The sequence below is a fragment of the Astatotilapia calliptera genome, chromosome 6 (genome assembly GCF_964374335.1).
Source record: "Astatotilapia calliptera chromosome 6, fAstCal68.1, whole genome shotgun sequence".
Classification (NCBI taxonomy): Eukaryota; Metazoa; Chordata; class Actinopteri; order Cichliformes; family Cichlidae; genus Astatotilapia; species Astatotilapia calliptera.
In genome coordinates, this window is record NC_137427.1 from 17,593,056 (window position 1) to 17,620,985 (window position 27,930).

General features: G+C 43.6%; 2 protein-coding genes across 3 annotated transcripts; one reads left to right on the forward strand and one right to left on the reverse strand.

Moving 5' to 3' along the window:
* The first annotated feature begins 1,041 nt into the window (after positions 1–1,041).
* Positions 1,042–20,204, forward strand: LOC113023420 (sialidase-3-like). 2 transcript variants are annotated; one of them, XM_080302853.1, is made up of 5 exons: positions 1,042–1,134; positions 1,268–1,441; positions 14,216–14,323; positions 18,697–18,788; positions 18,891–20,204. In XM_080302853.1, the coding sequence occupies exons 2-5, from the start codon at positions 1,408–1,410 to the stop codon at positions 19,815–19,817; spliced, it is 1,161 nt and encodes a 386-aa protein (XP_080158979.1). In that variant the 5' UTR covers positions 1,042–1,134; positions 1,268–1,407; the 3' UTR covers positions 19,818–20,204. The 2 variants fall into 2 exon arrangements, with proteins under 2 accessions (XP_080158979.1, XP_080158980.1); XM_080302854.1 differs by lacking the exon at positions 14,216–14,323.
* LOC145429435 (uncharacterized) lies at positions 2,618–5,022 on the reverse strand. The gene is made up of 3 exons (XM_080302852.1): positions 4,223–5,022; positions 3,796–4,078; positions 2,618–3,668 (listed from the first exon to the last, which is right to left on the reverse strand). Exons 1-3 carry the CDS (start codon positions 4,708–4,710, stop codon positions 3,252–3,254), a joined length of 1,188 nt encoding a protein of 395 aa, XP_080158978.1. The 5' UTR covers positions 4,711–5,022; the 3' UTR covers positions 2,618–3,251.
* Positions 20,205–27,930: the final 7,726 nt, after the last annotated feature.

Genomic DNA, 27,930 nt, shown 5'->3' on the forward strand with positions numbered 1-27,930 from the left:
GAAAGAAAAGGTTACCCTCAAAACTAATGATAAATTATTACTGTGTAATACACACTCTCCAAACTGTGCCCATTTTTTCCTTGCTTGAACACATCAGTACTGAGTTTGGTTACAGCACAATCAACTGACATGACAAACATCCTCATCCATCATCATCACTACATGTTCTGTAACATTAAGACTTATAATCAGTGAGTTTTCTCCAGTTCCATAGATGCATAGGAAATTATATATTTACTTCTTTGTGCAGCTTTCAATAAACATCCAGATATCCATGCATTCATAATAACATGCCTGAAAGGCAAAGTTCACCTTTTGCACAAATTCAAACATGCAAAGCCTCGATCATTGGTGCTTTTTGCTTCAATATCAGTTTGAGTATTAACCACAAACAAGTAACTCTGTACAAGTGTGTACTGGAATGCTAGTACAAAAATATTTATATTAAAAGGGGAATTGGGAATTAGGACCCATTTAAGGGGAGAATGATCAGTAGATAATTCCAAAGCAACTATTATTTGTCCAACCAACAGCAATACCTGTGCAGTTATGCTCATAGTCCTGAAAAACAGTGCAGTTGTCAAAGGAGCCCGGAGGCCAGTACGTGAGTGTGGACCCAAGCGCAGACCAGACACAGAGACAACTGGTAGATTTAACACAAGCTTTATTTATAAGGCAAACGTGAACTTGAAAAATGCAAGGAAGGGATTCTTGGTGAGGTGTTTTGACATAGCATGACTGCAAACAGCTCATGAAGGCCTGTTACCAACTTGACTTAGCTGATAAACTGACAGAGAAGAGATTTACCATCTTAAATACTGTCTCACTGATTGCCAGGGATCAGGTTCAGGTGAGCTGTTCAGGTGAGATGAGGAGGACGGGGTGGATGCGAATGAGAACATGGGAACACTGGAAACCTACGGGCAGCTCACTCAGACCATCATAGCAGTAGATTGATTGTTTCAGTGAGTGTCTTTCTGAAGCTTGTGCTGTGTTTAGTGTTTTCATATGAAAGGTCTCTGATCCATATGTAATCTCTCAGAGCAGAGGAGGACTCCAGATGATGTCAGCGGGAAAAAGCTGGTTATGAGAACAGTAAAGATAAAGGAGGAATCATCGAAGATGATGGTTGAGGTAATAGTGATAATCACCCATTTCAGTTCTAAATTACTTGTTAATTACAGTCCTGTTTTGAACTGTTCTGTTTTATTTACTTATGAACATTTAATTATTTTTACTTATGAACTTATTTACTTATCTTTTTTAGTGGTCAGAGCTCAAGCTGGTGGAAAAGGCACTTATTAAAGGACACCGTCCAATGAACCCCTGCCCGGTGTATGACAAGGCCAACAAGAAACTTTTCCTGTGTTGAACACAATATCACTGAAATGTACCAAAGAAAATGCTATGACAACAGGACCCGTCTCTGCTACATCACAAGGTACGATCTTGGAGAAACCTGGAGCAATGTGACCGATTTGACAGACAAACTGAGTGAAATAAAACACTGGTCCACATTTGCTGTTGGGCCAGGCCATGGTATTCCAGCAGAGAGTGATAGACTGATTATCCCAGTTTATGCTTAAACTTGTCGCAGTAGTGCTTCCCTCTCGCGTTGCTGTTGTAAACTAATTACATGTTTTGTTCAGTTCCCATTGTAAATCGTATGCACTCTCACTGTATAGTGGTAGTCATGGTGAAAACTGGAAATTTGGGGAACTGTTTAATACGGTATCAGTTGAGTGTGAAATGGCTGAACTTTCCAAAGACCACATCTACTGCAAAGCCTGTAATGAAAATGGCTATCGAGTGGAAGCAGTCAGTGATGATAATGGACATATCTTTACCATTCCCCAACCTGGAAACAAGCTGGACGGATCAATCGGTGGCCGCGTTACAGGACGCACTCGATGACGCAGACTGGGACATGTTCAGAAACAGCTCCGATGATGATGTCAACGTGTTTACGGAAGCGGTTGTGGGATTCATCGGGAAACTAGCGGATGATACCGTGGAGACAAAGACTATCACAACGTTTCCCAACCAGAAGCCGTGGGTGGATAAAACCATCCGCGACGCTCTGAGATCCCGCACCGCTGCCTACAACACGGGACTCACGACGGGGGACATGGACCCGTACAAAGCCGCGTCATATAACGTGCGGAGGGCGGTGAAAGAGGCGAAGCAGCGCTACGGGAGGAAACTAGAGTCACAACTCCAACAGAGTGACTCTAGGAGCCTGTGGCGGGGACTAAGGACAATAACGGACTATAAAGCACCAACAACCGGTATGACGAACGCGGCCGTGACTCTGGCAGACGAGCTGAACACTTTCTATGCTCACTTCGAAGCTGCAGCTAAGGACTCCAACGATGCTAGTGCTAGCGGCGCTAACGGCTGCAGACAGGAAGATACTGCCAGCACCGGAAACGTGCTCGTCATCTCCGAGCATGAAGTAAGGAGAGCCTTCAAGAGAGTGAACACCAGGAAAGCAGCAGGACCAGACGGCATCCCAGGTCGTATCCTCAGAGACTGCGCATACCAGCTAGCTCCTGTGTTCACTGAGATATTCAACATCGCTTTATCTCAGTCGGTCATCCCCACATGCTTTACAGTTTTTCTCGATTGCTAAAACACATTTCTTGAAACTACGCCTCATATCCTCACAACAGTAAACACAAATCCATAACATCTCACTCAATTTCCCAAACATCCTATTTCCAGGTCAAAATGAAGCTCTACACCCAAAACTATTCACTCCTGCTGAAAAACCAAACTTTGCCCTCAGACATCAAACACAAGCCCTCAAAAACACATACACTACAACAGAGTTTTGCACACTGGTACAATTAATTCAAAACAATAGTTCCAAAACAAATAGGTTGCTTATGGTTCTCCCCTTCAAAACCCTTGTCACATGATAAACACAAAAGACGCAACCAATGTATGTACAGTGGCACATTGTCATTCATGTACTATACAGTACAACACACACCAGAAACATTATCCCACCTCAGCATCTTGTCTTTGGTCTGGGTCAGGCCAGAGAATCTCATCCACATCACAGGCTATATTGGCCCCAGCCAGGCAGCGGGGGTAAAATCCTCTTGCATGCCTGATCCACCCCTGTCATGCATCTACTGATATGTCTAGGCAGGCCTCTTCCATGGCCTGAAGGAGGTGAACACGGACATACGGTTCTCGGTCATACACTTTCCACCGCCATGCCGAAAATAACTCCTCTATCGGGTTTAGAAAGGGAGAGTATGCAGGCAGAAAGATATTAGAAAACCTTGGGTAAACCAGTCACGAACCAGAGCAGCGCGATGGAAGCTGACGTTATCCCACACAACAACGTAGTGAGGCTGCTCTGGCTGTGCTGGTTTCCTGTAGTCCAGCTGGAACATATGTTGTCTTAAACCATCAAGAAAAGCAAGGAGAAGCATAGTGTTATAGGGTCCTAGTACGGCATGGCGGTGGAGTACCCCTCGTTGGCTGATGGCTGCGCACATAGTGACATTCCCCCCACGCTGACCAGGGACATTTACAATAGCCCGATGGCCAATTATGTTCCTCCCCCTTTTCCTTCTTTTGGTCAGGTTAAAACCTGCCTCATCCACAAAGATTATTTCATGGGGAACAGGCCGTCCTTCAATCTCAAAGATTCTCTGCAAAACACATAACACAGTAGAGTCAATCGGTACCCTGAACCACAGTTCAAGAGTGCTGAAATGGCAGCATAAACTGCCATGCTGTGATGGTACACAATACTTTATACAGTATCAAAACTCATACCTGAACATATTCCACACGTTGGTTTTTCACTCTGTCAGAGTTTCGTTCGAAAGGGACTCGGTATGCCTGTTTCATCCGGAATTGATACTTTCGGAGGATGCGGTCAATTGTGGAGAGGCTGATGGCATTTATGCCTCGAAAAAGATGATCATCCTCAATCACTCTCCTTTGAATCTCTTGCAGGCGGATTACATTATTTGCAATTACCATGTTTACAAGTTCCCTCTCTTGCGCCTCCGACAAAAGCCTTAACCTGCCTCCACCAGGTGGTCGTCTCTGTGTCCTACAAAAATAGAAGCACTCATTACTGTAACTGTCACACATTCATTTTACAGGCAAATAATGGAAACATACTGAAACTCAAGACACATAAGTTCAGTAACTTAAACGTTACTGTACAAAGCAGTCTTACTGCAAGTACACCTACCTGTTTTCCTCCCTGAAGGTTCTGATGATGGAGGCAACAGTGAAGCGACTCAAATTTGGTTGTACTCGTTGCCCAGCCTCCCTCATAGTCATCCCATGGACAAGGACATGGTCAACTAAAGTGGCTCGAATTTCATCCGAGACTGACTGTCTTCTTGCCCTTGCTCTTCCCCTTCCTTGTCGCCGTCGTTCTCCACCTCCACCTCCTTCACCACATCCTCCTCCTCCTCCACCTCTCCCTCCTCCTCCACCACCTTCCTGTTGTCCTAGACCACCTCCTCCTCCTCTTCCACCATGTCCTCCTCTTTCACCACACCCTCCTCTTTCACCATGTCCTCTTCCTCCACCACGTCCTCCTCCTTCACCACACCCTCCTCTTTCACCATGTCCTCTTCCTCCACCACGTCCTCCTCCTTCACCACGTCCTCCTCCTTCACCACGTCCTCTTTCTCCACCACGTCCTCTTCCTTTGCATCTCTTTGGATCCATTGTTTCAAACCTGAATGAGCTGACTTTGGCCCTTTTATCTATCCATCGCAGGTTCTGATTGGTGTGTGCTAAATTTTGACTCCTAGTGTTTCCACCTGGTTAATTGTGTGCTAATTGAGCTCAAGCTATGCTGACTTAAGTTAACATTATTGCATGCTAGTGCTTTCTAAATGACTACATGGTGTAAGCACTGTAAAATGTAGGGATTTGTGTGTAGAGTTTTGCAGTAACAGTTCACCAAATTTGAGTCATGTGTCAAAGCAGGGAATAGTGTTTATAGTTCAGGGAAATGGGTGAGCTTTTTGAACAATAGCGTTATGGTTTTGAAATTTTAGTTTAGAGGCCTGGTTATAGTGTTTAAGCAATCGAGAAAAACTGTAATCAATCAAACCTTTATTCGTCACATGCAGGTTGCCCTGCAGTGAAATGGGACCCCCCCCGACCTTACACATATAGCACAAACATTACATGGGGATACAGGTCGGAGATTGGTAGAATCAGAGAAAAAAACATTGAAATTTACACTACAGTGGGGAAAGTGCAAGAGGAAAAAAGAGACCCCTACTCATGCTGTGCTTCCATGGTAGGACAGCATGAGAACAGGAAACAAAAAAACTCCTTTGCACAAAAAGCACATAAATGTCCACAGCACAACATTGTGAAGACATGACAAGCCACAGGGGTGGGTGGGGGGTGAGGAGTAATCCGAAGCGAACACAGCAGCCACCCTGCACAGCGCTACCATTCCAGCACGGCACACAGCCCGCCGCATTCCCTCGCAGGAAACAAGCATCGAAGGCGTTGGAAGGGGAGGGGGGATGAGTGAGTGCCTATCAGTGTAAGTGTGTGTGTGTGTGCGCGAGTCCATAGTTCAGCTGAGACAGTGTCCTTCGGCCTATCAGGCTAAGTAAACAGTCCTCCAGCCAATCCAGGTGTCCTTGCATGGGATGGGAAGAATAGCCGTAACACAGTCGTTATCAGGGAGTGATTGTTTGGCTCCAGCCTTGGGCCTGCAGCTGGCGCGTTATGGGGGTCCGCAATGTTCATGTTGATTTTGTTAATTTCCATGCGAGCAGCCCAGGAGAATTTTCAGGCTGCTCTTTAACACTCTGACACTGGCCTCTCGATCTCCCGTTGGAGAGTCGCGAGCCTCCCCATGATGGTATCAAACTTCTGTTCCATGGTGTTATCATTCTTTTGATTCTGAGACCTCACAACTGCAATGATCCGTTCCGCGATGTTTTCCAACTGTCGCTCAAGGGTCTCATTTTGAGCAGGCCTCTCTCTGATGTTTCCCCTCATACGCTCAATGGTGTTGTTTTGAGCCTTCACAGCAGCTGCAAGCGTCTCCAAGGTGTTGACCATATTACGTTCGTTGTGAGAGGTCGCGCCTCGTTCCTTTCCGATTCCAGCGGGCAGCCTTGGGGGGGGTTTGAACAGCCGGTTCCGCTCTCTTATTTCTCCGATAAACCAGGGCTAAGCCAACTCCGATTAGCATGAACCCTGTTATCATGGTTCCGAATAGATAGATATCTTCAGCGTCCTCGATCGACAGTCCCGTCAGGCACATGATCCTCCAGTTCTGCCACCCGTCCATCGTGTATCCGGCAGGGAAAGTCCCTCCAGGGCACTCAGGCTCTCCCGAGCCCAGATTTCTCGTTGAGAAAAGGGTGTCAATAGCATTCAGAGACCAGTTGATCAAATCCATAGTTCTCTTTTAGGTTTTAGAGAACGACAGTGGGAGGCTATTCCAGGGAAAGTAAAGAGTCCATCATTGTTCCTGTCCCGAAGAAACCCCACCCTGCTTCTCTCAATGACTATCGCCCTGTAGCCCTCACCTCAGTAGTGATGAAGTGCTTTGAACGCCTGGTCAGAGACTTCATCATTTCTTCACTACCAGACACACTGGACCCACTACAGTTCGCTTACCGTCCAAATCGTTCCACAGACGATGCCATCTCTCATCTCCTCCACACATCACTCACTCACTTGGACACTAGAAGGGGGAATTATGTTAAAATGCTCTTCATAGACTACAGCTCTGCATTTAATACCATAATTCCCTCCACACTCACCACCAAGCTGGAGCATCTGGGACTCAGCTCATCTATGTGTCAGTGGATCTCCACCTTCCTAACTGGTAGACCACAGGCAGTAAGGATGGGGGGACATGTCTCAGCCTCCACCACTCTCAGCACTGGAGCCGCCCAGGGGTGTGTTCTGAGCCCCTGAGCCAAGACGGCCTACCTGAAGGAGATTAGGAATCTGGAGAACTGGTGCCAGAGGAACAACCTCCTTCTAAACGTCAGTAAGACAAAGGAGCTGATAGTGGACTTCAGCACTAAGCAGGAGAGGAACTACCAGACCCCTGTCATCAACGAGTGCCCAGTGGAGAGAGTGGACAGCTTCAAATACCTCGGAGTTCACATCACGCAGGACCTGTCATGGTCCTGTCACATCAACACCGTGGTGAAAAAGGCCCGTCAGCGTCTCTACCACCTCAGACGCTTGAGAGACTTCCAACTGCCCTCCAAGGTGCTCAGGAACTTTTACTCGTGCATCATAGAGAGCATCCTGACGGGAAACATCTTAACCTGGTTCGGGAACAGCACCATGCAGGACAGACGAGCTCTACAGAGGGTTGTGCGGTCAGCTGAGCGCACCATCCGCTCCGAGCTCCCTGACCTGCACTCAATCTACAGCAGGCGGTGCTGGACCAAGGCCAGGAAGATCGTGAAGGACCTCAGCCATCCCAACAACAGACTGTTCTCTCTGCTGAGGTCAGGAAAGCGATTCCGCTCCCTGAAGACCAACACAGAGAGACTGAGGAGGAGCTTCTTCCTGCAGGCGATACAGTCTCTCAATCACACCACCACACAGTACTGACCCACACATATAGTTCTTACACACACACTGGACATTCTGGACATTGTTTTCACTTCATCACTTAAATCACTTTAAGCATATTTGCACTGCACAAGACATAATGTGGATTGCACAACACTGGTCACTATATTCTTCATTTCCAGTTAATACTTGTACAGCTGCTGTTATTGTGTGTATATGTGTATATATATATATGTATATATACATATATATATATATATATATATATATATATATTTCTTCATACATTCTTATATAGTTCTATACTGTGTATTGTGTATTTTGTTGTACAGTTATTTTATTTTCAACTTTAATTTATATATTTTATCTTATTCTTTCCCAGTTAAATTTACCCTTCATTCTAATTTGTGTTGTACAGTTATTTCATTTTTAACCTTAATTTTTTATATTTTATTCCTTCCTAGTTAAATTTACCCTTTTTAATTTTTCATATTTATTTCCTATCTTATTCATAGCCTTTTCCTTTTTTTTCTTTAGGTCACGAGCAGTTGTCTAAACATTTCACTGCATATCGTACTGTGTATGACTGTGTACATGACGAATAAAATTTGAATTTGAATTTGAATTTGTTCCTTCCCATTCCATGCAAGGCCACCTGGATTGGCTGGAAGACTGTTTACTTAGCCTGGCGGGGCGAAGGACACTGTCTCAGCTGAACTATGGACACGCACACACATACATATACTGATACTGATAAGCACTCACTGACGCATCACCCTCCCTATCCAACGCCACCTCCAACGCTTACCTCCCCCATGATGTGGACATCGGGTCAGCTGGAGGCGCAGTCGAAAGATTACAGCGGTCCCACATCAGATGTACACACTGGAACACTTTCCCATGTTGCTTGTGTTACACCACTCCAGGACAACTTGGTGTAAACAGCAGAACCGAGTTTATTTGGGGTACTTCAGAACCGTGGCTTTCACATACAGAGCCCAAGAATACACTCTTCTCTCTTTTCTTCTCTTTTCTTTTTTTTTTTTTTAAATAGTTTTTCTTTTTCCGTGACTGCCCCCTACTGGTGGAAAAACATGTAGCAGCCAAAAATCCAAACATATAGTTGAATAACACAAATACCAACAGATTCGTGCAATGTTTTGGACATATTTTAGCTTTACACTTTACCAAGTGCTACATTCCTCCCCTGCTAAATAAATGTTGTCCCAACATTGAGAAAACATGACAATAAGAAACAGAAATAAACAAATATACTTCTCTCTTCCTTGTGACAATGTAGAGATGACGTAAGTCGGCATAGGGTTTAGCAGTGCTCTAAGATCACTTTTCTAAGATCACAAAACAAATTTCCCACGTGTGGGACTAATAAAGGTTATCTTATCAGAATCAGAATCAGAATCAGAAACTTTATTGTCATTGTCATGAGAACAACGAAATTAAGAATGGTCCCCGATCATTGCATCATCCCTAGCAATATCAAAATATAAATAAAACAATAAAATTCAATAAATAAAATAGATAGAATACTTAAAATACTAATAAGATATAACAGTAAAACATTCACATACATTCCCACACACATGCTTCAGACCGTGCATAGATTAACACAAGAGTGGCGTGATGGACATTTTTTTGTAGTATTCAGATGTGTTATTGCAGTTGGATAACAGCTGTGTTTGAGTCTATTAGTCCTTGCTCTGATTGCCCTGTACCGTCTGCCTGAGGGCAACAGTTCGAACAGGGAGTGGCCAGGATGTGAGGTGTCTTTTATGATGTTTTGGGCCTTTTTAAAACAGTGGGCGTTGTGTAGAACTTCCAGTGTGGGGAGAGGGCAGCCAGTGATCTTTTGGGCGGTGTTAATGATCCCTTGGAGTGCTTTCCTCTGAGCCCCTGTGCAGCTAGTGTACCAGATGCATATGCAGTAAGTTAGAACACTCTCAATGGTGGCTCTGTAGAAGGACACCAGCAGTCTCTGTGTGATGTTATTCCTCCTGAGAATTCTCAGGAAGTACAGTCTCTGTTGGGCCTTTTTCAGCAGCTCGGAGGTGTTCACACTCCAGGAAAGGTTCTCCTCTATATTGACTCCCAGGAAGCGGAAGCTTGCCATCCTTTCTACACAGTCCCCATTTATGAATAGTGGTTGGATCTCTGCCTTTTTCCTTCTGAAGTCTATTATGAGTTCTTTGGTTTTTGAAGTGTTGAGGAGGAGGTTATTGGCCTTACACCATGACGTCAGCTGCTCCACCTCGTCTCTGTACGTAGACTCGTCTCCCTTGGAAATGAGCCCCACCACTGTGGTGTCATCTGCAAATTTCACAAAGATGTTGCTGTGGTGGCGAGGAGTGCAGTCGTGTGTGTAGAGAGAGTAGAGCAGTGGACTGAGCACACAGCCCTGGGGTGAGCCAGTGCTGAGACTCAGGGCTGAGGATGTGTGATGGCCAACTCTGACTCTCTGTCTACGGCCCGAGAGGAAGCTATTGATCCACATGCAGGTGCTGTATGGAAGCCCCAGGTCTTGTAGCTTGGCCACCAGTTTGTGTGGAAGGATGGTGTTAAAAGCTGAGCAGTAATCCACGAAGAGCATCCGCACATAGTTACCATGCTCTTCCAGGTGAATTAATGCAGCATGGAGTGCTGTGGCTACAGCGTCTTCCGTGGATCGGTTTGCTCTGTAGGCAAACTGGTGTGGATCCAGGCTGCGGGGCAGGGCTGCTGTGATGTGTCTGCGGACCAGCTTCTCAAAGCATTTCATTACCACTGGGGTGAGTGCCACCGGTCTGTAGTCATTCAGGCCGGTGATGTGGGGCTTCTTAGGCAAGGGGACTATGGTGGAGGACTTCAGGCAGAGTGGGACAGTCGCCTGTGCGAGGGATATCTTATCTTATCTTACTTTCACGATGCACTATTGGACCTCAGGTGACAGAATCACATGTTACTCTCTTACCAGATAAGCATCGGCTTACAACAGTGCTGAGTTGTTTCCGACAGTCCACATACAAATATTACCCTCTAAGACGTTACTATCACTTTACCACATGCTCTGGAGCTTGTCAACTTAGATAGTAACCATTTAATCACAATTTACCTCATCAAACATAATGATCCAATGTCTTACGCTACCATCCCCAAAAGTATCAAATATTTGTGTCACCATATTGGTAAGGCCTTGTAAGTCCCCATACATTTTTGAAAAATAACATCATTTAAATTCAGAAAAACTCTTTCACAGTTCAATAATAACTAACTGGTACATAAGCTGCATAGTAAGGCATTTGTAGAGCTGCCCAAGGTACTCCAAACTGGTCATAGAATGGCGGTGCTGCTGCACTGGCATACAATGGGTTAACACTGTGACCAATTGCTCTTTGAACTGGTTGGCCAAACGCATCATAAGTCAATATTTTCCGTGGACATCTCTTCCTCTGAGATCTTCTCGGCTGCGGTTCCGACAGTTCTGGGTTCATTTCACTGGGCTGACCTGACGAAGCAACAGTGTCTGGTGATGCTGAGGTGTCATGTTTAGCGTTACCTTGTCCATTCACCATATCTACTTGAAATTCTTCACCATCCACTCTAAGCTCCGTGCTCTTTCGCTGAAGGTCCTGGTCCAGTTCAGTAGCAGGTGCAGACACCATTAAATCCCCTTGAGGCTGACAGTGGTGGTGCCTCACTCTCTGAGACCAATACTGCTCTTCATCATCTGAGCTCTCTATATGGTTCGATGCGTCTTGTAGGTCTCTTTGTTTTTGTGTCTGTGTAGTGTGGCTTCGTTCAGTTCTTGTTATTGTGGGAAGCGGTAATGCATTACAGGGCATTAACATGTTGCGGTGGAGGATACGGCCTCGCCCAGCACCACGCTCCGGCTTAACCTCATAGACAGGGCTGTTTTCCCCCTTTTGAGAGATCACTATGTGAACTTGATCCTCCCAATAGGAGTGTAAATTTCCCGGGCCTCCCCTCTCTGACATGTTCCTGACAAGTACCCTGTCCCCAGGTGAGAGTACAGCACTTTGTCTCTTCAGGTCATAATGTGATTTCCCTCTTGCCAGAGTCTTTTTAATGTTTCTGGATGCAATGTCATATGCTTCTTTCATTTGTTGTTGCCATTTGTGAGCATAATCCTCATATGATTTGCATTTGTTCGTCTCACTCAGTCCAAAAATTACATCAATAGGGAGATGTGGATGTCTAAGAGTAAATAAAAGGGCGAGTATCCTGTCGAGTCACTAGTTGTGCAATTATAGGCATGCACAACTTTGTTTACGTAGTCACTCCAGTTTCCTTTCTTTTCCTCATCCAGGGTCCGCAGCATTGACAGCAAAGTGCGATTAAACCTTTCCACCGGGTTCCCCTGTGGATGGTAGGGTGTAGTCTTTGAATTGGCTATTCCTGTGTACTTCTGCAGCTGTTTGAATAAATGGTTTTCAAATTCTCTGCCTTGATCGTGATGTAATTTACCAGGAAAACCAAATTTCAAGGAAAAGTCATTAAAAATTTTATCTGCTGCTGGTTTGCCAGCTTTGTTGCGTGTAGGGTAGGCTTGAGCAAACTTGGTGAAGTTGTCCTGTAACACTAAAATATACTCATACCCTCCCCTGCTCTTTTCGAGATGGACATAGTCTATTGAGACCATTTCAAAGGGTACAGTAGCTGGCACATGACACATGGGGGCCCTACACTGAACTGTAGGTTTTTTCTGAATATTACATTTGCACACCTGTGTAATGAAAAACTCAATATCTTTGTACATATTCGGCCAATAAAACCTACTCCTTGCCAAATTCATCACACGGTCCACCCCCAAGTGACCCATTTCGCAGTGAAGGTGTTTGTACACCAGTTCTTTGTGCGATTCCGGAATCACAATCTGAGTGTAAGTCACAGTCTTTCGTATCAGCAACCCGTCATCTGAGATAAACAGCTTTTTCCACTCGTGTAGTAGCTGTTTTCCTTTAGGGGTTTTGAGCGCTGATGTCTTGTCAAAACTCGCACCAGTACTCTTTAAGTTGAGAACATAAGCTATGGCAGGGTCCTGCTTTTGAGCTTGCAATAGCTCCTGCGTTGTGATCCTCACATCTGGCGGATTTTCTGTAAGTATTTTGTTTACTTCTGGATTGCATGTTATGGCTGATATCCAATCCAGTTGTTTGTCTTCCTGTGTTTCAATGGCATTCAGTACTGCGCTTAACACTTCAGGCGAACACAGCTCAGTACATTCTGACATGTATGAATCCATACTAGAAGGTGTTCTGGACAAAAAGTCTGCATCAACGTTACTTTTTCCGGGTCGGTATTTCAGTGTTATGTTAAAATCAGCCAGCTCGGAAACCCATCTGTGTCCTGTTGCATTCAGTTTAGCTGTGCCTAAAACATAGGTTAAAGGGTTGTTATCACTGTACACTGTCACTGAGGGAGCATAGAACAAATAGTCTCTAAAGCGCTCAGTCACAGCCCATTTTAGTGCCAAAAACTCAAGTTTCCCTGAGTGCCACCTGTAATTCCTCTCAGCTTGTGTTAATGTTCTTGACCCATATCCAATGACTCTTAATTTACTGTCCTGCCTCTGATACAAGACTGCACCAAGGCCTTCTTCTGAAGCATCGATGTGCAGAATGAAGGGTTCCTCAAACTTAGGATAAGCCATCACAGGTGGATTAGTCAAAACATCCACCAAATAGTCTAGAGTCTAGTGCTTTTTGGTGGCTGTCACTCCATATGATTTTTTGGGTGGGTGCAGCATGCCCCGCCTTGGCTGACCGCGCTGGTGTTTGCGTGTGGTCAACTGAGAGTAAATCATATAGGCACTTTGCATGTCTTGAAAAATCTTGTACATAGCTTCGGTAGTATCCTAAAAATCCTAAAAGCTTTCTCAGCTCTTTAATGTTTGTTGGTGGGTTGTCCTTCAAAGCTCGTACTGCTTGTACCTCTTTCTCATCCATTTTGTAGCCGTCTGCTGAAATGATTTTGCCCACATAGCGGACCTCATTTTTAAACAAGTCACATTTATCAGGTCTTAGTTTTACTCCCCAAGCCCGCTGACGTTTGAGAACTGATCTCAAATCTTCAATATGCTGTTGAAATGTTTGACTGTACACCAAAACATCATCTAAATATGGAGTGCATATTTTGTCCCTCAAGCCTTCCAAACTTTCCTCCATGCTCCGCTGGAAAGCTGCAGGTGCATTGGTGAGTCCAAATGGGATCCTATTCCATTCGTACAGCCCCCAGGGTGTTGTGAAGGCGGTATATTTTTTCGAGTCTTCGCTGATTTCACCTTGATAGTACGCTTTGCCTTGGTCATGCACACTAAACCACCTATTGCCGCCAAGTCCATCAAGGATTTCCTGTATTCGTGGAATAGGGTGTCTGTCTGGAATGGTCTTTTTATTGAGGCCCCTATAATCGACACACAGTCTCAGGCCTCCATCCTGCCTTCTCACACACACTATTGGAGAGGCATATGGTGAGGTTGATTTGTGAATAAAGTCTTTTTTTAACAAGTCCTGAATGTGACTTTTTACTTCATCGTAGAGAGCACGTAGGACCGCATTATAGGATTTGGCTACAGGAATCTGATCAGTGAGTTTGATATCCATTTTTAGATTTCTTATGTAACCAACTTCCTCTTTGTGTTTAGCAAATGCGCCTGACTCCTCCCTTAACATTTCCATGACGACCGCCTGTTGTTCTGTGTTAAGGTGGCCCAAATTGACAGGTGGTTCCCAAGGCTCTTCTGCCAAGCTAGGTGAGTTCTGATTGTCTTTTTCTACAATCGAGCCTATCTGAGCTTCTTTGAGATTTACAGGATAACTATGTGTTACCCTCTCTATGTTACCTAGAAGGGTTTTAGGTGGCAACACAATGTCATGTTTGGTAGCATTAGTAACATAGATATTGACTTTGCGGGTGCTGTCTGATATAGACAGCAACTGGCAGTTAGATTTCAGACCCTCATCTAAAGACAAGTTTTCATCTAGCTCGAAAAGCATTTCACTTTTTACCTTTAGGTCTGTTTTGATGGAACAACTAACGCCGTACATTTGCCCACCCGGTACGACAATAGCTTTGCGTCCTGATCTGATAGGATAAGTAACTATCTCGTTACTGGTGGTGTGGATAAGGTTCAACAGTGCTTCTGCTTTGCTTGATCCTACTCTTAGAGAGTTTCTGAGTAGAGACAAGCTTTCACTGGACTGAGTAGTGTCTTTTTTGATCAGTTCCTCAATAGCATTAAACCCTATTATTGGTTTTTGCATCACATCCTGACTTACTAGGATTGGAACCCGAACCTCATTCTGAGCTGCAGCTTTTCCTCTCGAATCACAAAGGCTAAGGCTAACTTCTACCCAACCCTGGAAAGGGACTTCAGATCCATTTACAGCTCTCAAGTCTAAAAGTTCATCCTTACTTAGTAAATCGCTGATGGGGTGAACTTCTAAGTGAGGTAAATTGTCTGATTTCCAGCATGCACTCATTATTGAAACTTGGGCTCCCGTGTCCCACAGTGCCTGTGTTTTGCAGTTATTCATTCTACACCATACTAGACACTTTCTTTTTTTGGTACTTAAATAGAACACGTTTGGGGGTTGGTTCCTTTTTTAGGATTTCCTGAGTCAGTTGGTGGTGCAAGGGATAAGCTTTGGGCCTTGGGAATGTTATCACATTGGGACATTGGTGCTGAAGCTGTGGCTTGTCCCGCAGTCACAGCCCCGCCCAGTTTTCCTGCTTCTGAGCTCCCCTTACTTTGCATCCCTTTGCCCAGTGAGAGTCACTGCCACATTTGAAACAATGGTCACAGTCCCTGTTTTCTTGTTGACATGCAGAGCATCGCCTTTTTGGTCTCTGAGCTGCCTTTCTGTATGCCCTGACTTGTCTATCACCATCACCACTTCTATGTCGTTGGACAGTTTGCACTAGTGAAGCTACCTGTCCTGTGAGTTCCCTGATTGCTGAGTTACTTTCCTCAATTTTTGCAAATAAGGAGTTATCTTTGAGGGTTTTAGCCGGTTTTGTGTCAGGCTGGCTTGTGCGGGGATCAGTAAGCGCTACATTCTGCTCAACTACATTTAGTCCTGTTCTAAATGACCTGTGGGCTTTTGCCTTTAACGCTCTCTCGCTTTCATTGTACTGGGCTGTTTGCATTTTCATTAATAAGAGTTCATCGCTACAGTTTTCATCCTGCAAATATGCTCTCATTTCTGCTCTGACATTGTCATTTAGAAGACCCGTTCTAATGGACTGAAAACATTGACTTTGAACAAGTTCTTTGTTATACTTTAGGCTAGACTGGGTGCGCTCAGATGCAAAAAGGATTTTTTGACGCAAATCCAGCACTCTAATCAGGAACTCAAGTGGTGTTTCATTTGCCCCCTGTGTAGCTTTGGTTAATTGCTGGTACAGTACTGTTGCATCCGTTTCTGCATAATGGGCTTTTAGAACTTGTCTCAGGCTGGTCAATGTGAGATCTTCTTTCCCTTCCGAATAGCTCCTTAGTTTTAACCCAGGAATGATGGCACGTATGACAGCCTCCACAATCTCAGCTTCAGAGTAGCCCGTTTTTAAGCCGCTTTCCATCTGGTGCTCTAAGCTACTGAAACTCAGCGTGTCTTTAGCTGTCGACTCACCCACATGTCCACTTATACTGAAGTCTTTTCTGAATCCACCTGATGAAACATTACAGCAGCTGTTGCCAATACAGTCTCTCCCCCTGCGCTGTGTTTCGCCGTCCAGCGACGTCCTCATGGCCACCTGCTGCTCCGCTGATGTCCCTTGAGCCGCCTGATGCTCCAGCGATGTCATCGGCCCTGTCCGCCGCTCCGGAGGTGCCTGCGCCGCTGCCAGTTGCTCCTCGTGCACAGCCTCCACCGTCATCTCCGCTCTGTCTGAAGATGAAGACCGGACCACCGCTCCTGCGCCGACAGCCGCTGACCGCGCCTCCACCAGCAAAACCAGCACATCATTTAGCTCCAGAAGCACCGACATGCCTTCATCCTCTCGCTGTAAAAACTCTTCTCGTTCACAAAACTGGCTAATAAGCTTAACGAGAGCTCTGCGGGATTTGCTTTGTATTTCTTCGCTGCCCTTTTCTGTAATATTACATAGTTCACATACTCTGAGCAGTTCTTCCAAAGAAAATCCACATAACTTCTGCTCCAATTCCAACAAAAAATCTTCACGGTTCACAGACATGCTTGAAAGATAACTAAGACGAATAAAACTCTCTCAGTGTATCCGACCGGAGAAAAAACTGTTTGCATGGCATTAGCTAGACTGTCGCAATCCGTTAGCATTAGCTTCTTTACCGTGTTCCTCTGTGTGAAGTAGTCCCAAAACTATCTCGGTGGAACCTCCAAAATGTTACACCACTCCAGGACAACTTGGTGTAAACAGCAGAACCGAGTTTATTTGGGGTACTTCAGAACTGTGGCTTTCACATACAGAGCCCAAGAATACACTCTTCTCTCTTTTCTTTTTTCTTTTTTTTTTTTTTTACATAGTTTTTCTTTTTCCGTGACTGCCCCCTACTGGTGGAAAAACATGTAGCAGCCAAAAATCCAAACATATAGTTGAATAACACAAATACCAACAGATTCGTGCAATGTTTTGGACATATTTTAGCTTTACACTTTACCAAGTGCTACATTCCTCCCCTGCTAAATAAATGTTGTCCCAACATTGAGAAAACATGACAATAAGAAACAGAAATAAATAAATATACTTCTCTCTTCCTTGTGACAATGTAGAGATGGCGTAAGTCGGCATAGGGTTTAGCAGTGCTCTAAGATCACTTTCACGATGCACTATTGGACCTCAGGTGACAGAATCACATGTTACTCTCTTACCAGATAAGCATCGGCTTACAACAGTGCTGAGTTGTTTCCGACAGTCCACATGCAAATTGAATAACACAAATACCAACAGATTCGTGGAATGTTTTGGACATATTTTAGCTTAACACTTTACCAAGTGCTACACTTGTCTGTGTTTATTGTGTTATGGTGTGTTGATACCTGTGCATTCCTGTATTATCCTTTTGTGTTGCACATTTCGATGTTTTTTTTCCTCGCTACCTAGCCTGACCTGTCTCCCCAATGTGATGTTTGTGTATTGTATGTACGGTCGGCAAGGTCTGTCATCTCGGTTGTGGGTAAAAGACCTGCAACTGACAAATAAAGGCTATCTCATCATCATGCACATCAGTAATTCCACCTCATAATGGCTTAAGAGTACGAAAGTGAGGACTGGAGCAGCCTCATCAATGTCCTGGTCTGAATCTGATTAACATGCTGTGGAATGACCTTAAAAAGGTGGTTCATGGTTGAAAACCTTCAACGTGGCTGAATTGCAACAATTATGCAATGATGAGTGGGCCAAAAAATCCTCCTCAGCACTGTGAAAGACTCATTGTTAATTATCAATAAAGTTTGATTGCAGTTGTTGCTGCTAAGGGTGGCCCAGGTTTAGAGGGCAATCACTTTTTTACACACAGCCATGTAGTTTGGATTTCTTTTCCCTTTATAATAAATACATTCATCCAGAGAATACATTTTATCTATATTTGTGTTATCTTTTTTTAATATTTAAATTTGTTTGATCAGAAACATTTAAGTGTGACAAATATGGAAATCAGGAAGGGGGCAAACATTGTTTTTTATACCGCTGTATGTACAAAATAATAAAATTCAGACATAACAGCTATTAAAGGTTTTCATTCTGGTTGTTTTCCTGACATGCATGATGAAAGACGGGTTTTGCCTATTTAATTTGTTAAGGAAATGAGGGGTGGAGTTCAATGAAATGTGAATCATTTCCTCAGAAATGACCATCGATCTGTGATAAAAACAAAGATCCCTCCCTCATCCACACTCTCTAACAGCCAGCCTATAAAAGTCAAAGCAACATCAAATTCTAGGACCGCAGAGATAAACCCAGCAAGGCTTCTTTATAATTTAATATCCATTTTATACACAAGGACAGCAAACATGGGCTGTGGATGTTCAACAACAGCTCAGCTGCAGAAACAACCTGTCTTTGAATCTAAGGAAGCTGCTCAATGTGTTTACAGGATCCCTGCTCTTCTGTATGAGGAAAAAAGTAAAACTTTACTTGCCTTTGCAGAGCAGAGGAAGACTTCAGATGATGCCAGCGGAGAAAAGCTGGTTATGAGAACAGGAAAGATCAAGCAGAAATGCTGTCAGAGGACGACTGAGGTAATAGTGATAATCAGCCATTTCAGTTCTAAATTACTTGTTAATTACAGTCCTGTTTTGAACTGTTCTGTTTTATTTACTCCTGAACAATCTCTCTTTTAGTGGTTAGAACTCAAAGAGGTAGAAAAGGCACTTATTGATGGACACCGTCCAATGAACCCCTGCCCGGTGTATGACAAGGTCAACAACAAACTTTTCCTGTTTTTCATCTGTGTTGAAGACGGCATCACTGAGCTTCACCAAATAAAAAAATGTGACAACCGGACCCGTCTCTGCTTCATCACAAGTGAGGATCTCGGAGAAACCTGGAGCGACGTGACCAATTTGACGGACGAACTAAGTGAAATAAAAAACTGGGCCACATTTGCTGTTGGGCCAGGCCATGGTATTCAAACAGAGAGTGGTAGACTGATTATCCCAGTTTATGCTTATACTGCGATCAAACCAAGTAAACCATATGCAATCTCACTGTATAGTGATAGTCATGGTGAAAACTGGAAATTTGGGGATTTCATACGGAAATTTAATGAGGAATCAGTGGTATCAGTTGAGTGTGAAATGGCTGAACTTTCCAAAGACCACATCTACTGCAACGCCCGTAATGTGGGCGGCCATCGAGTGGAAGCAGTCAGTGATGATAATGGACATAGCTTTACCATTCCTCAACCTGAAAACAAGCTTGTGGAAACAGGTTCAGGCTGTCACGGAAGCGTGATCTCCTTCCCAGCTCAACAAGAAAGTGAAAACACAGAAAGTGACCCAAGCCAGAACCTTGAAAAGTGGCTGCTGTTCACGCACCCAACCAGTCCGAAACACAGGGTCAAGTTAGGTGTGTATCTGAACAAATCCCCACGTGATCCAAAGGCATGGAGCGAACCCTGCATCATTAATGATGGACCCAGTGGTTACTCAGACCTGGCTTACATTGATGATGGCTGCTTTGCATGTCTGTTTGAGTGTGGGCAGCAGGAAATACATGAGCAGATAGCCTCTGTTGTCTTTAGCTATAAGGACATCACCAAGAAATAAACTGAAGTAAAGAAAAGAAAAATATAAAAAGAATAATTTTTATTCAGGTGTGTAGATGAAAAGATTCATATGTATATGTGCACAACTTAAAGCAGTAAGTGTTGCTTTGTATGTAAAAATCTTTATTTGCTTGTTGCATGAAAAATGAATAAGAAAACTGAGAAGCTTGTAGGATTAACACTTTAAAAAATACTTTAATAAATTGAAGGAAACAAAACAGTTTCTCCTGTTTTCAGTGAGTATTAAACATGGATGCTCAGTTTAAACAAAAGTTTTAATCTAGTTATTCACTCCTTGAAGAAAACATACCTAATGTTGCAAATATCATATTAATGGTTGTGAATGCATTTGATTTTATTGCAGAAAATAATAAAAATAGTTAACATATGCTGTTTTATTGTAAAACTATCTGTTCTTTTGCTCATTTATTTCCCACCAACTCCAAACTGTGAGTTCAACATCCACAATGAATATTTTAATAAACAAATAACTGTAGTGAATTTAAGGTTAAAACAATATAAAACAAGCAAAAGGTTTAAACGTGCTTTGCATAACACATTAAAGTAGATCACAGATAATAATATTATTGATATTATTTGTTGTTACAGTAACAACAACAACCTGGACACTGCAAATAAAATAAAACTGTGAATAATGAAAAAAAAATATAGGAGTCAATAAAGAAATTTATAAAAGAAAATCAGGGTTCACAGGATTCCCGCTCTAATCTGTGAAAAAGTCGGAGAGACTCCTGTAGCCTTTGCAGAGCCGAGCAGTAAACCCGATCATGGAGTACAGACCTGCAGGTTACGAAAGAGGGATTATGAAGGAGCGTCCACCGGGAGAATCAGATATTTTGTTACTGAAGTACTTAGGAATGTAGCTCACAGTCTTGCTTTTAAAAATCAAAGCTGTTTTATAACATGAACATAAATGCAAATTTTATATGCAAAAGTCTGAAATTGCTTGACATATGAGAAATGAACAGTGGAGAAGAAGAGAACCGGCTCATGAAAGATACTGCCGTATCTGTAAAACAAAGTGGAGCCACTACATGGTATGATCATATATGACTGAGTAATAGTAGCATTGTTTAATAATGTAACTGCTTATAGAAGTAGCAGGGTAAATTCTCAAATTTCCAGTGATATACCCTCTGCTTAGATTCAGTTAATGCTGGAAAACTGATTGGCAGGTGCTTCAGAGTGCTACTGTGCAATTATATAGTTTTTCCCATTATCTCTGAACCTCTGAAAATGGAGGACTGCTTAGAAAAGGGTCAGAAGATTACTGCTACGAGAGATAAACTCGTACAATTTTCGCAGTGCAAAGGAGTAATCCAGATCATACTAGTACAAAACGGTTATAAATAAGGAATGTTGAGGGAGGGAGCCTCCACTGGGAAAATCAGCTATTTTGTTACTCAAGTACTTGGGAATGTAGCAAAAAATATGTACAGTGGGGCAAAAAAGTATTTAGTCAGCCACCGATTGTGCAAGTTCCCCCACCTAAAATGATGACAGAGGTCAGTAATTTGCACCAGAGGTACACTTCAACTGTGAGAGACAGAATGTGAAAAAAAAAATCCATGAATCCACATGGTAGGATTTGTAAAGAATTTATTCGTAAATTAGGGTGGAAAATAAGTATTTGGTCAATAACAAAAATACAACTCAATACTTTGTAACATAACCTTTGTTGGCAATAACAGAGGTCAAACATTTACTATAGGTCTTTACCAGGTTTGCACACACAGTAGCTGGTATTTTGGCCCATTCCTCCATGCAGATCTTCTCGAGAGCAGTGATGTTTTGGGGCTGTCGCCGAGCAACACGGACTTTCAACTCCCGCCACAGAGTTTCTATGGGGTTGAGGTCTGGAGACTGGCTAGGCCACTCCAGGACTTTCAAATGCTTCTTACGGAGCCACTCCTTTTGTTGCCCGGGCGGTGTGTTTTGGATCATTGTCATGTTGGAAGACCCAGCCTCGTTTCATCTTCAAAGTTCTCACTGATGGAAGGAGGTTTTGGCTCAAAATCTCACGATACATGGCCCCATTCATTCTGTCCTTAACACGGATCAGTCGTCCTGTCCCCTTGGCAGAAAAACAGCCCCATAGCATGATGTTTCCACCCCCATGCTTCACAGTAGGTATGGTGTTCTTGGGATGCAACTCAGTATTCTTCTTCCTCCAAACACGACGAGTTGAGTTTATACCAAAAAGTTCTACTTTGGTTTCATCTGACCACATGACATTCTCCCAATCCTCTGCTGTATCATCCATGTGCTCTCTGGCAAACTTCAGACGGGCCTGGACATGCACTGGCTTCAGCAGCGGAGCACGTCTGGCACTGTGGGATTTGATTCCCTGCCGTTGTAGTGTGTTACTGATGGTGACCTTTGTTACTTTGGTCCCAGCTCTCTGCAGGTCATTCACCAGGTCCCCCCGTGTGGTTCTGGGATCTTTGCTCACCGTTCTCATGATCATTTTGACCCCACGGGATGAGATCTTGCGTGGAGCCCCAGATCGAGGGAGATTATCAGTGGTCTTGTATGTCTTCCATTTTCTGATGATTGCTCCCACAGTTGATTTTTTCACACCAAGCTGCTTGCCTATTGTAGATTCACTCTTCCCAGTCTGGTGCAGGTCTACAATACTTTTCCTGGTGTCCTTCGAAAGCTCTTTGGTCTTGGCTATGGCGGAGTTTGGAGTCTGACTGTTTGAGGCTGTGGACAGGTGTCTTTTATACAGATGATGAGTTCAAACAGGTGCCATTCATACAGGTAACGAGTGGGGGACAGAAAAGCTTCTTACAGAAGACGTTACAGGTCTGTGAGAGCCAGAGGTTTTCCTTGTTTGAGGTGACCAAATACTTATTTTCCACCCTAATTTACGAATAAATTCTTTACAAATCCTACCATGTGGATTCATGGATTTTTTTTTCACATTCTGTCTCTCACAGTTGAAGTGTACCTCTGGTGCAAATTACTGACCTCTGTCATCATTTTAAGTGGGGGAACTTGCACAATCGGTGGCTGACTAAATACTTTTTTGCCCCACTGTAATTATACACACATCCTAATCAGCTGACTTGTATTGTTGACTCATGACAAATGATAAATTTATGAGTGTGATCCATTGTGATCATATCTTAGATTACCATGACCTGGATGACTGAGAACCACACAGATGCTTGGCAATGATGATTTCCAGTTGAAAAACTGGGAAGGTGTAGTGGAGAGAATTAGTGCCTGACTGTCTTGATGGACATGAATCCAGCCACAGCTCTGCTATAGGAGGAGATACCTGGTTGAGAATAATCTGGTTACCTCGATGCTCTGGCATCATTTTCTGGTTGTTGAGTCTCCACATCCACTGGTGCAGGAAATACAGAAGAAACTGGTTAATTTTTTGGGTGCAGGATACCATCGGCTCAAATTTAAGACTGTTTAAAGGCAGACAGGGACTGACTGACCTACAGAGTCGCATTACAGCATTTCATATTCAGACTGCTCAGCATTTCTTATACTGCATTTACACTCAACAAAAATATAAACGCAACACCTTTGTTACTGCTCCCATTCCCCATGGGATGGACGTAGAGACCTAAAATTCATTCCAGATACACAATATAACCATCCCTCCCAAACAGTGGTCACAAATCAGTCCAATTGTGTGGTAGTGGGCACATCTGCTATATTGAGATAATCCATCCCACCTCACAGGTGTGCCACATCAGGATGCTGATCTGACATCATGAGTAGTGCACAGGTGTACCTCAGACTGCCCACAACAAAAGGCCACCCTGGAATGTGCAGTTTTTTGCGCTATTGGGGGTCTGGGGACCCAGAACCGGTCAGTATCTGGTGTGACCACCATTTGCCTCATGCAGTGCAACACATCGTCGCATGGAGTCTATCAGATTGTCAATTGTGGCCTGTGGAATGTTGGTCCACTCCACTTCAATGGCTGTGCGAGGTTGTTGGATATTCGTGGGAACTGGTACACGCTGTTGTATACGCCGGTCAAGCACATCCCGAACATGCTCAATGGGTGACATGTCCGGTGAGTATGCTGGCCATGCAAGAACTGGGACATTCTCAGCTGCCATCTGCCCTGAACAATGTGAACCATGATTCATCCGTGAAGCGCACACCTCTCCAACGTGCCAGACGCCATCGAATGTGAGCATTTGCCCACACAAGTCTGTCACGGCGACGAGCTGGAGTCAGGTCAAGACCCCGATGAGGACGACGGGCATGCAGTTGAGCGTCCCTGAGACGGTTTCTGACAGTTTGTGCAGAAATTGTTTGGTTGTGCAAACCAATTGTTCCAGCAGCTGTCTGGGTGGCTGGTCTCAGACGATCTTGGAGGTGAACCTGCTGGATGTGGAGGTCCTGGGCTGGTGTGGTTACACGAGGTCTGCGGTTGTGAGGCCGGTTGGATGTGCTGCCATATTCTCTGAAACGCCTGTGGAGACGGCTTATGGTTGAGAAATGAACATTCAATGCACGGGCGACAGATCTGGTTGACATTCCTGCTGTCAGCATGCCAATTGCACGCTCCCTCATTGCTTGTGGCATCTGTGGCATTTTGCTGTGAGACAAAACTGCACATTCCAGGGTGGCCTTTTGTTGTGGGCAGTCTGAGGTACACCTGTGCACTACTCATGATGTCAGATCAGCATCCTGATGTGGCACACCTGTGAGGTGGGATGGATTATCTCAATATAGCAGATGTGCCCACTACCACACATTTGGACTGATTTGTGACCACTGTTTGGGAGGGATGGTTATATTGTGTATCTGGAATGAATTTTAGGTCTCTACGTCCATCCCATGGGGAATGGGAGCAGTAACAAAGGTGTTGCGTTTATATTTTTGTTGAGTGTATAAGAAATGATTTTTTTATTTTTCTGTCTGACAGAAACTTCCAGTTCTGTTCTTGAAAACTATAAAAAATGTACAATATGGTGCTAATCTTTTTTTGCCTGTGTTTGTGCCAAAAACAAACAAAGCAATGGTCCTGGCTCAGCTTCGGCGCCTAATAAGCTCATCACTGGACCCACTTCAGTTTGCCTACCAGCCTGGCATTGGAGCGGATGATGCCGTCATTCACCTCCTACATCGTTCCCTCGCTCACCTGGAGACCGCTGGAAGCACTGTGAGAATCATGTTCTTTGATTTCTCCAGTGCCTTCAACACCATTCTTCCCTCGGTTCTAAAGGACAAGCTGGTGAACTCTGGAGTGGACCATCACCTCACTACCTGGATCCTGGACTACCTCACCGACCGACCACAGTATGTGAGGACTCAGGGCTGTGTGTCGGACAGGGTCGTCTGCAGTACGGGGGCCCCACAGGGAACGGTTCTGGCTCCGTTCCTCTTCACCATCTACACTGCAGACTTCTCCCACAATTCCACCCAGTGCTTCCTGCAGAAGTTCTCTGATGACTCTGCAATAGTCGGCCTCATCACTGATGGGGACGACAAGGAGTACAGAGGTCTGACCCAAGACTTTGTGGACTGGTGCCAGCTGAACTACCTCCAGATCAACGCCAGTAAAACCAAGGAACTGGTGGTAGACTTCCGCAGGCACAAGCATTCTCCACTGCAACCACTGAACATCCAAGGTATGGACATTGAGGCTGTGGACAGCTACAGGTACCTTGGTGTTCATCTGAACAATAGACTGGACTGGACTCATAACTCAGACGCCCTCTACAGGAAAGGGCAGAGCAGGCTGTACCTGCTGCGGAGACTCAGGTCGTTTGGAGTGGAGGGCCCACTCCTGAAGACCTTCTATGACTCTGTTGTGGCTTCTGCTATCTTTTATGGTGTGGTCTGCTGGGGCGGCAGCATCTCTGCTGGGGACAGGAAGAGACTGAACAGGGTGATCCGAAGGGCCAGCTCTGTTCTAGGATGCCCTCTGGACCCAGTGGAGGTGGTGAGTGACAGGAGAACGGCGGCTAAGCTGTCATCCCTGTTGGACAACATCTCCCACCCCATGCAGCAGACTGTGACAGCACTGAGCAGCTCCTTCAGTGGGAGACTGCGGCACCCACGGTGTGGGACGGAGAGATTTCGCAGGTCTTTCCTCCCCACTGCTGTCAGACTCCATAATAAAGACTTTAACTGATCAAGCACACACATCCATACATATGCAATAATACTAAGTGCAATAATCCTTTCTGTCATCGTTGTATTTTTACTCAGTTGTATATAGTATTTGTATTTGTATTCTATTTTTATCTTATTGTATATTTATTTTATTTTATTCTACTGTATATAGTATTTTATTCTATTCTGTACAGCTGTGTACTGTATTTATTCTTATTGTATTCTAATTTTTGCCTCATAACTTTTGCACTGTCCACTTCCTGCTGTGACAAAACAAATTTCCCACGTGTGGGACTAATAAAGGTTATCTTATCTTATCTTAAAAAAACAACCAAACTTGGATTCAGAGATGTTTAGTCTGAACTTATTTTTGGGATATTTCTCCTGCATGGTGATTTAATTTCTGTTTCTCAGGAACAGGGAATGGTAAATGGACCTTTTCTTATTTAGCACTTTTCTACTCTGTCTGAGCACGCTTAACACAACCTGCCTCATTCACCCATTCACTGAAGCACATTTTGCTATGCTTTTTCTATGTAAGTGCATTACTAGAGCCACCCCTATAACAGGGGGGAAGGTTAGTTTACTGAGAAGGAAATGACTTTATCAGAAATGAACAATGACGTCTGGCTTCCAATGAAACCTGAAGACCAGCCAAGAGTCACATTCTCTAGCTCTCACTGTCATTAATCCCGCCCAGTTACCCATTGTGAGAATACAGGATCACATCCATGAAAAACAACTTTAAATGCCTCCTTCTCCAGAACACATCTGCAGAATCCCTGATAAGGAAAGAGACTCCATCTTCAAGCTCCCTTAAATGCAAAGTGTGCACAGCTCTAATTTATTTATTTATTCTATTGGTATTATATTTTATAGGTGATTTATTTTTGGGGGTAAAAGACACCAAAGAGGTATTCACTTAAAGGAGTAAGTGTAGCTTTGAATGTAAAATCTTTATTTGCTTGTTGCATGAAAAATGAATAAGAAAACTGAGAAGCTTGTAGGATTAACACTTTAAAAAATACTTTAATAAATTGAAGGAAACAAAACAGTTTCTCCTGTTTTCAGTGAGTATTAAACATGGATGCTCAATTTAAATAAAAGTTTCAATCTAGTTATTCACTCCTTGAAGAAAACATACCTAATGTTGCAAATATCATATTAATGGTTGTGAATGCATTTGATTTTATTGCAGAAAATAATAAAAATAGTTAACATATGCTGTTTTATTGTAAAACTATCTGTTCTTTTGCTCATTTATTTCCCACCAACTCCAAACTGTGAGTTCAACATCCACAATGAATATTTTAATAAACAAATAACTGTAGTGAATTTAAGGTTAAAACAATATAAAACAAGCAAAAGGTTTAAACGTGCTTTGCATAACACATTAAAGTAGATCACAGATAATAATATTATTGATATTATTTGTTGTTACAGTAACAACAACAACCTGGACACTGCAAATAAAATAAAACTGTGAATAATGAAAAAAATATATAGGAGTCAATAAAGAAATTTATAAAAGAAAATCAGGGTTCACAGGATTCCCGCTCTAATCTGTGAAAAAGTCGGAGAGACTCCTGTAGCCTTTGCAGAGCCGAGCAGTAAACCCGATCATGGAGTACAGACCTGCAGGTTACGAAAGAGGGATTATGAAGGAGCGTCCACCGGGAGAATCAGATATTTTGTTACTGAAGTACTTAGGAATGTAGCTCACAGTCTTGCTTTTAAAAATCAAAGCTGTTTTATAACATGACCATAAATGCAAATTTTATATGCAAAAGTCTGAAATTGCTTGACATATGAGAAATGAACAGTGGAGAAGAAGAGAACCGGCTCATGAAAGATACTGCCGTATCTGTAAAACAAAGTGGAGCCACTACATGGTATGATCATATATGACTGAGTGATAGTAGCATTGTTTAATAATGTAACTGCTTATAGAAGTAGCAGGGTAAATTCTCAAATTTCCAGTGATATACCCTCTG